Source organism: Antechinus flavipes, chromosome 1 (assembly GCF_016432865.1).
Source record: "Antechinus flavipes isolate AdamAnt ecotype Samford, QLD, Australia chromosome 1, AdamAnt_v2, whole genome shotgun sequence".
Classification (NCBI taxonomy): domain Eukaryota; kingdom Metazoa; phylum Chordata; class Mammalia; order Dasyuromorphia; family Dasyuridae; genus Antechinus; species Antechinus flavipes.
The window spans coordinates 75,223,204-75,238,147 of record NC_067398.1 but is presented as its reverse complement, the minus strand read 5'-3'; the positions used below and the strand labels follow the sequence as shown (position 1 = coordinate 75,238,147).

Here is a 14,944-nt window from a genome sequence, read left to right as displayed (position 1 = left end):
GAAAATAGCTATTGGTCAAAATAACAGCAAGTATCACCAGGTGGTATGGGTCACAGACATGGTGTTTGAACAAGCTGGTTCACATGGAGATAGACTGTTTATGGAAAATAGAGGGTGCTTAAAAAAGAGAGAGAAAGAGAGAGGAAGAAAAAGAGAGAGAAAAACACATACATTGCAAAAGAACCTTTGTTGGAAACACGTCATTCAAATAGGGTTATTATTGACTTGGCTCCCATGGTGCCTGACTCTGCATATGATAGGTGTCCTTTACAAGTATGTGAAATTTAAGTAATAAAGGATTGTTTCCAATCAATGTGCTTAATGAATAATGAACTGGCAAGACTAAATATTTATTAATATTTAAGGTCTCCAAGGACTCTCTTGTTATTTTTAATATGAACAACAGCTGTGTAAGCTACAGGATAAGTACATCAAGGTCCTCGGCCAGAATCTCAAAGCTAATTAATGTACTCTGCTTATTTTAAGATTGACTCATAAATGATTACTTAGTCTAAGATTTAAAATAAGTTTTCAAAATCCCTAAATATTGGCACAGATAATCCACTAGCTGATGCCTTCTATTTGCTAAGAGTCTATTTCCAGGAATTCAATTACTAAAAGACACTTTTTTTTGGAAATGAAATGCCAAGTAATCTAACTCTCAATTTGATTGATTTCTCTAGTTTGTTTTTTTCTTTATTCATTTACTTATTTGATAATCAAAACTAACTGTGAACAATGTGCAAAATGCTATGCTGTGGGTCACACAAAGGTAATGATAATAGTTAACATCTATATAGTACTTTTAAGATTTCCAAAGCAATACATATATAATGTAATGAAGTTATTATAAAGGGCAGCTAAGTGATACAGAGAATAGAATACAAGGTCTGGAGTCAGGAATTCTCTTCCTAAGTTCAAATCTGGTTTCATTCATAAGTCACTTAACACTCTTTTGTCTCAGTTTCCTCATCTGTAAAAGAAAACAGAGAAAGAAATGGCAAACCATTCCAGTATCTCTGACAAGAAAACCCCAAATGGGATCATGAAGAGTTGGACATGACTGAAAAATAACTGAATACAAAGTTATTATATATAATATACATATAAAATAAAGTGTCCTTACAACAACTTTGTGAGATATGTTCTTTCATTGTCATTCAATTTGACAAATGAGAAAATTGAGGTTTCTTGAGGTTAAATCATTTATCATAGTTACCAGCTAGTAAATGTCTGAAGCAAGATTTTATTTACTTCAAGATCAGTATTTTAGCAACTGCCTGGATACCACTGGTTTCCAATTAAGACTCACATCCATATAATACTTCACATTATAACATATTTATCATCTCAATCATCTTTATCATATATCATATATCATATTATATCATCATAGAGGTGGGACACATAGTGCTAAAAAGTTATGTGGCACAAGTTACAAAAAGCCCAGAGAAATAAAGAGTGTCTTATTCCCATATGATCATCATGGCACATAAGGATCACCTGTCAATTCCTTTATGTGCCACATGACTTCATCAATACCAGAATAAATATCCAATGGGCTTCAAAAGGCCCAAAAGACCAGAGTTCAAGTTTTATCTGACACATTCTAACTCTGTGTTCCTGTGCAAAGCAGAGACACTCCATGTGCTCAGCAATTCTCTAAAAATATAATTTGCAGAGAGTGCGACCAGTTGTGCTAGTAGAAGAAGTTTCCTCACCTGGGAATTCCCTATAATAATGAAATCACTGGTCTAGTCCCTATTCCTAACACTAAATTTCAAAAAGTGATTCCAGAGAGGGAGAAAATCCATCATCTTTCTTTTATGGCTCTACAATTTGTCCCAACATTTACTCCACAGATTTGGAAAATTTTGGAATAGATCAAATAAGGGATTAAAAGAATAGGAATATCAGTTAAGAACCTGCAGGAGAAAGGCACTTTTTACATCTTGTGGAGGGAAAATCATTATGAAATATATATGTGTAGGTGTGTATTTGGATAAAATTTTAAAATATGCATAGTATGCATATCTATACATATGTGTGTATATTATATGTGTTATATATAATACACATAATAGAAATACTTTTAAATTAAGGAAAACCATTTGCACTGATAATTTTACTAATAACTGAAAACTATATACCTTTTCTGGGATGGCTGCATTAAAGCTGAAACTTTATCATCAAAAAATTTCTTCATTGCGAATCTGTCGAGAGCTTGATCAGCACTATAGAAGAAGTAGAAAACATATTATCAGATTGTAGGCATTTTCATGCTGTTTTAAATCAAATACAAAGTCCACTGTACCACACACAGAGAAGCCTTGCTCTCCCCTACTCTATCATCCTCACCAAAGATGTAGTATACAGACTTCACTGCTCATATGAAAGGAACATGCATTTTCCAAATGCAAAGGTAGTTCTTGGGAATTTGCTAAAAATTTGAATCTTTAATCACATACCCCTTTTCATTATTTGTTTAACCAAATTTATTACCAAAGTTATATTATAGAAACATATAAAACCCAACTAAGGCAAATGAAGCTTGTTTTCAAGAAACCATCAAATAACAAATCTATGGAAGCACATTTTCTTGGACTCAGCTTCAGTACTAATTAGTAGGATGTGAAGCAAATTCACACATTTTGCTAATGAGATGCTAGAATGGACTTTTATACAACATCACTGAAAAAAAAAACGGTACTGATTCAGCATCTTTTTATCAAAAAGTAAACAAAAACAGTGCCAGGAAACTAGTAGAGGATTAAGGGGGGAAACTTGCAAAATGAACCCTGAATAATTTGGTAATTTCTTTTGCATTGCTAATACCTGCCAGTCCAGAGACACAAAGCTGTAGCTATTGGCTTGAGCCCTCAGGCAGGGATGCCTCATCATAAGACACAAACTCATCTTTATATAGGCAGGAATTTCCAGAAGTAGGTTCTAATTCTCACCTGATCCTATTTTCCTGCTATTATAATGTGTCATTCTAAGAGAATGTGAAAAAAAAACTAGCAGATTTTGGGAAGTTTCAGTAAAAAATGGCAGAAGAGTTGCACAAAAGAAGATGGACAATTAAAAAATAACACTTCCAAGTCCTGTGATTTCCTACACAGGGCTGTTCCTTCTATTTGGATTAATGAAATACAAGCTAAATGAAATACAAATCATCTTTCTCTTGAGATAAAAGTATTAAATTTTTAGATTGAGCCTTTACACCTAAGAAATTCACAGATATCATAAATCAGAGCTTTATTTTGGTCTTAATGATTTCCTATTCTTAAGAAAGTATTAATAATGCAGATTAAACTTAAAAAGTATGTTATATGGTCTTCCTTGCCTGCTTCTGGAGAGATGTCTGTTAAACATCAACCAGGATACCTCCACTGAAATTCCTCTATGACTTGACAGATAAGAACTACCACAGTAAAATAAATAAATAAATGAAATTGTGACCCTAGAAGTAACCCAGGGATTAGAATCTTAAACCTCCACTAAGTTTGTTCTGGGACAAAGTGGTATTAGTCCTATTACTATTATTAATATTCTATTACTAGGTCATACTTCAATTTTTTCTAATTTTGTAGAACCTCTTAGAGTTTCTGACTCATTGCATGGGTTCAAGAAAATAAGGTCACAATGAAATATCAAAAGACAAGAAAAAATAGAGGTCTAAGATGTAATAATATAAATAATAGAGGTTTAAGATATAACACATAAAATTTAGCAGAAATAATCCAGATTTTACCTATAGAATAATATAATAGAATCTGGGACATCCTTTACATACCAGAAAAAAAAAAAAAAAAAGATTGTCAAGTTACTTTAAATCAGTTTTTAAACAATAAAGTCCAAAGACCCCAGGATCCAAGAACTTGAATAGGGGGAAATTACCTTTTTCCAATAAAATTTGTTTCTTCTGTGATCCTATATATTTATTTTATCCATTTACAAACATCATTCTGAGAAGAGATCCATACATTGTCAAAAAAGATTCATGACACAAAAAAGGTTAAAAATTCCTATTCTAAGTGATTTCATTAAAGTTTGTATAAAAAGAGAACTTGCATAAAAAATACTTGTTTAAAATGCAAGTTAGTTTTAAAATTCTGAAGGTTAATTTTGATAATGGTATGTAATAAACAAACACACACATAGTTCCTTTTGTCTGGAATTGAAATAAATTTGTGTAGACTATAATTGTATTCAGAGACTGGTATAAACATTCCTGATATGGCTTTCATTGATTTAAGAATTCCAAGTTTTGAAAATATAGGCATTTGGCCAAAAAAAAAAAAATAGACAAAGCTCAGGAGTATTCCTATAGAAGTGAGAATTACCCTGACTATATGAGATTTGAGTTCCACACAGAACTTCATTGTCAGAGACTGGTAGAAATACTGAAATTGATCTCTCTCAACAAATTCCTCCAAGTAAAATCTGCTCTTTGACAAACAAATTTGTATTCAATCACTGTCTCCAAGAAATAAGGAATATTAGTAGGCTCAGCCTATATATAAATGCTTACTCTCACCAATAAGTAGGGTATTCATTTTCACTTAGCTAGCAATTAGGAAATCTAGAAATTAGGTTTTTTCTAAAGCAGGAAAATATGTTTCTAGAAAAAACACTATGAAAGTTAAATTTCATTTCTTAATGCAAAAAGAGAAACAGTTTATCATAAATGTATGAATGGTATTATATTTCTTCTTTTGGACACAAAGCAAAGGTTGTATGGGCAGAGAGGATGATTAAAAAGATTGTGGTTTACTAAGTATGTTAAATAACAAAAAGAGTATTTCTAAAAAATAAAAACTGATAAAGAAATGGGTTAGACAGATTTTATTTTGTCATCAGAAATGAGAACTATATAAAATAAATCATTTATATCTCCACTACTTATTGACTCTCCATTTTTATCCCTCTCCCAGTAGCCATATACTTCCCCCAGATCCCAGATGACTCTTTCCTGACTCATCATCATCATCTTGTAAGTAAGAACACAACAAAGTTGTGCAGGTCACAGTTCTTTTAGGCCCTCAGTCCCATCATAAAGCATGAGTCAGTAACTGTCAAGTGAGTGGGTGTACACATAAATGTATGCACACACACATTATTCATTGATTACTTTTCCAAATAAGTTTGTCTTACCTTGAATATACAACAACAGAGAAATAGATCTCAAAAAACAAAGCATGATCCCAAAATAATGACTGATTTTTTCCTAGCCATGCATGGGAGTTAGTCCCATTGCTTTTCTCAAACAACTCTCATTCTAGAATAGGAACATAGCCTTTTAAATCATTTCCATCACTTCTATTTAATTGGTAAATTTCCACATTTTAAAAGTATTAAGTTAGAGTACTCATTTTCACAAATATGAAATTCAGAAACTCAACATAACACTCTGGATTTGAAATGGAAGAAAATGCTGAAGCTGAAATCGATTTTTGGTTTAATTCATTTTCTAATAGTAAAATCACAGAAAGTTAGATCTATAGAAGACATCAGAGATCCCCAAGTCCACCCCCAGCATTTTACAGATGAGGAAATTAAGACCTAAAGAGATTGCACCACATCACAATGTCAGTTCATGGCAAGCCGGGAACTAGAACCAGGACTGCTTGATACCCAATTCTCCCTCTGGAAGGTTATGTTATAAATAGAGAAATTTTACTTTATTTTATTTTCACCTTACCTGGCAGAAACGTTGGTAAAATGCATGTACGATGATATGACAACTCCTATTCGTCCTTTTCCACCCTGAGGGAATGAAAGAATTAATATATCTTTATCCTGAAATGGGAAGTAGAACTGAATATAACTTAGACTGTGCCCTACACATTCCATAGATTAAAAGGCAGATCATGTTGAAGAGATGAAATCAAAGTCAGATCTTTGGGGAGTACTGATTACTCAGGGCTGGCGCTCTGACATTCTTCATCAGTACAAAAAAGAAAATCAGCCTCTAATTTTATACTATTCCATTGTTAACGGAGGCTTTTCAAGCCAATGATAGAAATCCAGAGCAGCTATTAATTGATGGCAGTTGGAGAGGCTGGGCAACAAAGTACAATATGCAGCTAATTAAAATAATACCAATTATAGATCAAGAAAATTGACAGCAATCCACTCAGTTTCATTTCACAGAGGTAATGCACCCCTAGCTGGTCAGAAGGAGGAACTACACATGGGCACAAACTGGGCAGAATTTAAATCACCTCATTATAGGGACAGGCTCCAAAGTATCTGCAGACATCAGTGTGATGATGACCTCAAGTGTACCTTTTGGTACTTTTATTTATTGATCCTTGTCACTACATAAAACTGTAGATCTTATTTTCATTGCACTTTTTACTCCTATTTCTTTACAAGATTCTAATATCATTTATATTTACTTAGGTAAATGTCTTACCAACCCCTCAATAATGTAAATCCCCTCTAAGAAAGAGAAAATGAGTTATTCATCTTTGCACCACCAATCACAACTGCAATGCTACCATAATTCAACTCCCACACCCCATTCCCATGGCACATTAAGGTTTGCAAAAGTCTCATTAAAGCTAAATAAATAATTCAAGAAAGGTATGTATATAAAAACATCATAAGCCTAGCCTGAAATTCAGAAGAAATGTACAAGTGATATCCTACCACAAAAAATTATTTTAACTTTATGCAGCCAAAATAATCTTTTGCTGCTTACCAATGAATGAATGAATGCATGATTTTTGGAAATATTTTTATGTACCTATTTGTATTCAGCTTTAATCACTAAATTTTCACCTAAAATCTTTTATGACAAAAGGGGTTAACCAGGATGAGATTCATTTCCTTGACAGAAAATGTAAGTCAAAATTTTCCCCAAAACTGACATAAGAAAGGTGAATCAAAAAAGCAAAAAATAACAACAAAAAAAATTTAAAAGGAGAAATGAGCTCCCTTTTGTTTCTTTGTGGTTCATATTTAAATGGTATACCATTTCAGTATAATAAAGTGCTTTACAACCATTTTCTCAGTTTGATCTTCCCCAAAGGCATTATTTATTTTCATTATTACAAGGCAGAAAGTTAATATTCAGAAATATTTACATAACTTGCCTGAGGGCTATAGAGCAAGCCATATTTTTGAAGCAGTGAAGTTTGATCTGAAATACTAGAAAACTAACACTCTAAAATATACATAGACAGTATTTTCATGACAAATTAAGTTATAATTTGCCAAAGTTCACTCCCTAATATAAATGAAAAGAAATAAGCAGCTCCTAGAGATCAGGTTCTATAAGTGAAAACTAGGTTTTGACTCAATAATACAGATTAAAAAACTGGAGGGGGGGAAGAAGAGGGAAGAATAGCCATCATTTACACTAAATTAAGAAAAAAGTATAAAATAGTAATAAGAATCTTCCCATTTCTTAGCATATCCAAGCCAAGACAAGCTTAACTATTTTAACAATTTCTGGCATGACAGTCTATGAAATATTCATTCTAGAAAGCACATGAATTTTGACAGGTATCAGCAATTTTACCCAACAGTTATGATTTATCACAAGCCAGAATTAAAGCCAATGTCAGTAATTTGGAATTAAAGGTGAATTAATCTTTCATGGTTTGTTTTCTAAATGTTTCCAAAACTTATTAAATAGCTTACATGACACAAATACAAATGACTGATAAATCATTTTTATGAGTTTTAACATGTTTCCTATTAATTCACCCAACAAGTTTTGTCTAGAGGTAAAAGGAACAGTTGTTCAGGGGAAGCAAGTGCTTTAAAGGCCAAAGGCAGTAAATCCATCAGCTATTAGATACTGATTTATTCTTTTTTGAGTAATATTCTGGCTAATTTATTTCAATATAGTTGAGGTAAGAAAATGAAAAAGAATGAAGAGCCTTAAAAATGCAATATATAATAGATTTAAATAGCTATTTTTAAAAAGGAATAAAAAAAGAAGGGAAAACTCCAAACCTAAAATTGATGATTATCATGTAGTTTATCTTTTAAAAAATATATAGAAAAAGCTATTTATTCCTTTCTTTGGTTTATAAGAATATATAAATTTCTGAAAGAAAATCCACCTTTGTACATGTGTTTTTGAAGAAGCACACATGCTCTTATTTATTGACTGATTAATTGATTTACAGGAGCATCAAAAAGCATGTCTTGAAGAGAGGTCAATGAAAACAGATGTGAGAGAAGCAAAGATACAGCCCAATTATTTTTATTCATGTTTTATAATTGATAGATAGAATTTATGTAACATGAAGGTTTATGAAACATTTTCAAATGGGAAGAAGGTGCGATTATCCCTGTTTTATTGGTAAGGAAGGCAACAATTAAGTGACTTGCCTTGAGGAAGGGTCTGAGCCTGGAATTAAACTAAGAGCTTCTTGAAGCCAGGTCCAGAACCCTACCCACTCAATCACCTAGTGGCCTATAACTGATAGATGGTATCAAACAAATAGAATAGGAGCCATTAAAGCAAACCTAAGGGTTCCTCTGAGTGCTGAATATTGCCTTACGGAACTACATACTAATATTATCTTATGTTCTATGGTATTGTTATTTATTTTGTTAAATATTTTTCAATTATATTTGGTTTGGCAGCACTGGACTGCATTTTGACACATTTATGATAGATATTGGAATCTACTATAAATAGTGATATATTAAAAATGCTGATAAAAGTTTCATTTGAGAAGTGGGAAATTTGACTCATTAATTTCAATAGGTTTCAAAATCTTTGTGGTAAACAATCTCTGAAAATCTTCACTCACATGAGTGAACAATTCACATATTCCTTCTGGGTCTCATTAGGCTCACGATTATATTTGAGACTTCATGATCATACAGATCTCTTCCATCTCTGAGATTCTTTGATCTTAAAATTTCAGAAGTTATACTCTATATGGGTGAGGTTAATTGAGGTATTCGTAGGTAGGAGGGGAAACATGGCAAACATGGGGAAAGCTCCCAGGAATTCTTTAGAAAGCGTATTAATTACAGAATACTTCAGTTACTCCTTTAAATGCAAATTCCTCTAGATAATTTTAAGTCTATCAATACATGGTCCTTTTGTATGAACTACTTTAAAGCCATAAATTCTCACCGACTAATTAAGATGTCACAATGATTTTTTTCCCAGAAGATTTATAGAGAAAATTTGAGACTATGTATCAAAATGAGAAACTGAGGGCATTATGCACTTGAAAAATGAAAAAAGGGACAGATGAGGTGAGAAAGGGGAAAATGGAAATAAGAGGATAGTACCTACCTTCTAATTTTGCTAAAGGATTATGATAGAAATGCATGAGAGTCACAGAAAAAAAATTTTTTTACTTATTTTGAATTTTCATTTACAAGTTTCTTTAGGCATCTGAACAATAGCTATAGTGGACCTCTAAAGGTTATGCTACAATGTGCTAGTTCTTTTGCTTCAGTTCTTAAAATATATAATGTTATGGGCCAGAACTCTGAACTTGAAACAAAGGATTCTTACAAGGTGCTAACCCAGTGGAATTGATAAAGACAATGGTAGTTTAGCATGGTGCTTAATAAGCTCTCTAGTTCAGTACATGTACTTAGTACTTAATATAGTTCTACAAGATTCACACTTATGATAAGAGAGCGTATAAGCTCAGACAAACTCAGCCAGAATCAGAACTAGAGAAGACAAGAGAAGTGGTGGTGGTCCTCCTGCCTCCCCCACAGAAACCAAGACACATTCAGGAGGACCTCAAGAAAGCTGGCCCAGGGCCCAGGCAAGGAGACAATAAAGGATTTGGACTTTAACACCTGGATTCACTTGTGTGATTATAGAACTAAAAAGAAAGCTGCTCCCAGAGACCTCCAAGAAAACCAAAACCAGAGAATACTACAATATAATGAAAAATAATAGCAACTCAAAAAAGAATGTACGGACCCTTTGAAGGAATCACACTGAATATTGCATCCCTTCAAGTCCTCCTGAATTGTCTTACATATAATTTATATTCTGTCAAGATAACTGAACTGAATATAATCCTCTAGAACAGGAGTGGTGAACATCCAGCCCATGGACAGCGTAAGGCCCTCAAAATCATTAGCTAAAGTAACCACAAGTTAGGTACCACAACCTCCCACTGCTTGAATTGTATAAGTTGGTAATTTTATATAGCCTGTGAATGATATTACAAATATCCCACTGGCTCTTGGCAGAAAAAAAGGCTCTCCACCCCTACTCTACAATCTTAATTCAGTTTACTAAAGATTATATTTTTATTTCAAAATTATTAAGCACTGTGCCTACAATCACATATAAATAAAAAAAGAAACAAACCTCCTTAAGTATAACACAAATGTTCTTCTGTGATGAAAGCAAAAATTGAAAGGAGAGATTCTTTTAAAAATTCAGTTGAATGACAAATATGGAAATATATTTAAAAGGAATGCCCATATTTAACCTACATCATATTACTTGCTGTCTTAGAGAAGGGGGAAAATGGAGGGAGGGAGAAAAATTTAGAACACACAGTTTTACAAAAATGAATGTTGAAAACTATCTTTACATGTATTTGGAAAAATAAAATAATGTTTAAAAGATTCAGTTGCAATAATGAATATATCACTCAGTATCAATAGGTACTTTATTTTTTTTAAAGAAAGATTACATAAAACATTTTTTAAAAATTATTAAATTAACATCATGCAATTTTTCAGTCACACATTTATGGCCTATATTTGTCATAACATGTTCATAAACATGTTCATAAAGCTGCATTTGAGGGTTACTTTTTTTAATTACATGAATAGATAATGTATGTCAAGGGCTTTGTAAACCTTAAAGTACCATGTCACCTATTGAGCTTATTTGGAGATCATGATCTAATTACTGCTGCTAAATTTATTGCTGAAATGAACCTTAACAAATCTTACATCCAGTGATTTTCAAACTGTAGGTCATAGATCTCTGGGGATCCCCCATTCAGAGGGTTCATGAGGGCAAAACTATTTTCAAAATCATACTCAGATTATTATTTGCCTAATAAAATATTCTTCCTTTAATCACAATAATAGTAATATTGTAATATTTATCACCTGTGAATGACAGCTACTCTGATCAATAATTCAAGATAATTTGAAAGGATTCATGATGAAAAATGCTAATAATCCTTGTCAAAGAGACAGATAATGAACTCCAAGTGCAAGTTGAAATACAGTTTTCTCACTTTATTTTTCTTTCTTTTGGAGGTTTGGTTTTTTTGGTGATATGGCTAATATGGAAATGTCTTACATGATTTCACATGTATAATTGATATCATACCTGAAGAAGGAAATGGCAAATCACTGCAGTATCTCTGCCAAGAAAATCCCAAATGGGATCACAAACAATCAAACATGACTGAAATGACTTAACAACCACAAAAAATGATATTATTTTGCTTGTTTTCTCAGTGGGCTGGGAGGAATGGGGGAGGTAGGGAAAGAATTTGGAACTCAAATCTTTTTTTAAAGAGTATTAAAAATAAAGAAATAAAAAACATAATTTTTCAAAAGAATTTAAGTCTTAAAAAAAAATTGCTTGCATACTAATAGCTTAAAATGGCTCTGAGACTTTGGGACACCTTTTTCTTTTTAATGTATCAGTTTTCATTTCTAAGGCAGCAATTAACAATAGACTTAACCCACATAGCTAAAAACTCTCTTGGGTCCTTTATCATTTTTAAGAGTATAAAAGGATCTGGAATGCAAAAAGAAAAGCTTGAGAAGTGCTCATCTAGTTCAGCTCCCTCATTTTGCAGGCGAAGAAAGGGAAGTTACAAAAAGGGAAGGAATTTGAGTAAAGTCATACAGATAAGAAGTAGTAGAGTCGCCATTTGAACTCAGGTCCTATCTCTTTAAAACCTATGTTCTTTCTAATATATACAAGTATATACTAATATATACAAGTATGTATACATACATGTATATGTATCCACACATCTGTGTATATGTACATATATATGTATGCATATACTTTTCATTTTTTAGCCAAGTATAAAATGAGAATTAGCATTTACACAGTGCCTTAAAGTTTACAAAGTACTTTATAAAAATTCTCTCATTTTTCTTCACAATAATCCTCAAAAGTAGGTGCTATGATTACTCCCATTCTATAATTGAAGAAACTGAGAAAAAGAAAAGTTAAATGACTTGCTAAGAGTTATACAACTGTACAATATTTCAGGATGGATTTGAATTTAGTTCTTTCTGACTCCAAATCCAGTGAGGGGGAGGGAAGGATAGAAGGGAGAAGAAAAACAACCCAAACTATGAGCTCTATTCATTTCTCCTTAGAATAAAATCAAATTTTTATTCAAAATTAAATTAAAATCAAATGAACAATTTATAATGCATCTTGCTTACCCTACAGTGGATGACCACTACGTGCTGAGGATCACTATTTAACCAGTTCTCTTGAGCCTTACAGATGGTACACATTTTATCAAGGGGAGGAGCATGGAGGTCAGGCCAACCCACATCCATGATCTAGGAGAAAAGAAATTATATTTATTTACTCCCTCATTACTGAAGCAATAACTTTGCAACATTCACTATATTTTGGATTATGGGTTCACTTCATGCATTTATTGCCGATATGAATGAGGAGAAATATGCTTCCAATTCTAAAAGACACCGAAGTGTTATATAAGACCCTCCACCCCCCCCCCAAAAAAAAAACTTTCAAAGGCCTTCTCAATATTTTGGAAGGTAGAATGCCAGTTCTAAATATGTTTTTTCATGGCAGTTAATGATTCAGTCATCTAGGTGTGGGCACAGAGAAAAAGATGTAGAACTAGGAAGCATTAGCTTAGGGGCTTGCCCTAAATTCCTCTGATCAAAATGAAAGCTCAATGAAAAAACCCAATTGTCCACATATACTGTTATTATTTAAAAATCAAGGAATAAAATATGAATGGGAAATAGCAAAATTATCTAAAAACAAAAGTATCCTTAAAAGAAGGGAGAAATAATGGAAAACGCTGAATCATAAAACACATTAGATTAGGAGAATTAGGCAAAACAACAATTGCACATGTATGTCTGTTATGTAAATACAAAATGCATATCAGATCAAAAATTGTAGTCTGAATAAAGGTTATTGGGAAAAAAGCCAGTACCTTTGGGTTCAGCTTCGTAAGGTCATATCTCTTTTCAGAGAGATTTATCACCTGTAATGTGAAAAAACAAACAAATACTAAGATATTATAAAAGCCATCACTTTCAGAAATAGAAGGAGAAACAGAATTCAATTAGTTATCATCTACAGGATTTGTTAGACTTTAGCAATTTTTCATGTGGTTAAAAGGACAAGTACAGGACCTGTGATTTCCTTGAATTAGGGAACTGCCAGGTAAGAAAGCAATTAGGTGGTATAGTAGATAAAGCATTAGGCCTAAAGTCAGTGAGTTCAACTTCAGCCTCAGACACTTAATGTGCTACACTGGGAAAATCACTTAATCTGCCTGTTTCCTCATCTGTAAAATGAGGATCGTAACAATACCTACCCCAGAATAGTTATGAAGATCAAATGAGATATTTATAAAGCACTTAACACTTAATACAAAGTAGGTACTTAATAAATATTTGCTTCTTTCCTTTCTCCCTTCACTCTTCCCTTTTAGAACCTTCTCTGTAACTTAAACTCTTAAGGAGTTGCCAAAACCTTTAGGTACTCATTAATGTACTTCAAATATAAAAGGATAAATTGAGAAAATAAAGATGATGACAAATGCTATCTTGAAAGGAATAAACAGTCCTCTAAAAAATAAATGCTTACTCCTAAAAAAGGAAGCAGCAAGATATACTAAAATGAACACTGGATTTACCTATCTCCAATTCTACCATATTACTCTGATATAGCTTCAGAGTTCAATACATTTAATAGTAAAGATTAACTTAGTAGTTACCTAGTACAAGCCTCTTTTAAAAAATAACGAAAGATTAGGTAATTAGGGCTTAAAGAGATAATGACTTGACCATGGTTACACAGAAAGAGCTGAGAGTTGACTAGTTTTTCTGACTCCAATCCAGCACTTTCCCCATTGTTACTCCAAATCACAGATTATGAGTGTAGTATTTTAATCTATGCTTTATTCTTTCATTAGGTCCTCTCTTCCTACAAATGCTAATCTATCACCCAATTTTACTCTCACTTTGCACTTTTATGTTCTCAATTTCTTCTGATTCCTAACCCAATATTTACCACCACCACCACCACCACTACTATCACTGCTACTACTTCTACTGTAGCTAGTGTTCCTGCAGAACTTTAAGCATTTTACATATTCTATTTCATATGGTTCTCATAATGATCCTGTTAATTAGGAGCCAGTATTATACCCATTTTAGAGAGGAGGAAACTAAAACTGAGAGAATTTAGAAAATTGTCTAAAGTCACAAATTTAGCAGGCATATGATATAAGAATTGAATAATTGAATCCAGGTATATTATATCACTCAACTGGTCAGCACAACTGGGGACCAAAATGCTCAGATTTTAATTATACTAAAAAAACAAACAAACCAAAAAACCCTCTTCATTCAACTTTATCATTACCACACCAAAACCAAATTTGCTCGAACCTATTTCAAACTACTGTCACTTTTCACTTCTTCCCTGTTACTATTAAACTTCATAAAATAGCTTTCTATAATTGTCATATCCATTTATTGTTACAGAACTTAACTCATGTGAGAGTTTCCTAAAGTAGGTTTTTGAAAGATTCTCCTTTTTGGTGTGATTTGCAATTGCACAATCAAATTTCACACTGCAGTCTTCCATCTTCCCTTTTGGAGCAATGGGATCCTAACACCGATTTTCTAAAACTCTTGAGAAATGTCCTTTTTTTCCCTAGTATTACAAGATCATTTTAGAGAGAAAAAGGGCCTTGAGGATTATCTATTTCTTTTCCTTTTACAG

General features: G+C 32.6%; 1 protein-coding gene across 2 annotated transcripts in view; it reads right to left on the bottom strand.

Moving 5' to 3' along the window:
• The window catches only part of TNS3 (tensin 3), a 377,368-nt gene that overhangs the window by 165,530 nt on the left and 196,894 nt on the right, over positions 1-14,944 (bottom strand). For both annotated transcript variants that reach the window (XM_051984497.1, XM_051984488.1), the window contains exons 8-11: positions 13,143-13,193; positions 12,388-12,510; positions 5,705-5,769; positions 2,151-2,234 (exon numbers count right to left, since the gene is read on the bottom strand). In XM_051984497.1, the coding sequence (XP_051840457.1) occupies positions 2,151-2,234; positions 5,705-5,769; positions 12,388-12,510; positions 13,143-13,193 (323 nt within the window). The remainder of the gene's footprint in view (positions 1-2,150; positions 2,235-5,704; positions 5,770-12,387; positions 12,511-13,142; positions 13,194-14,944) is intronic.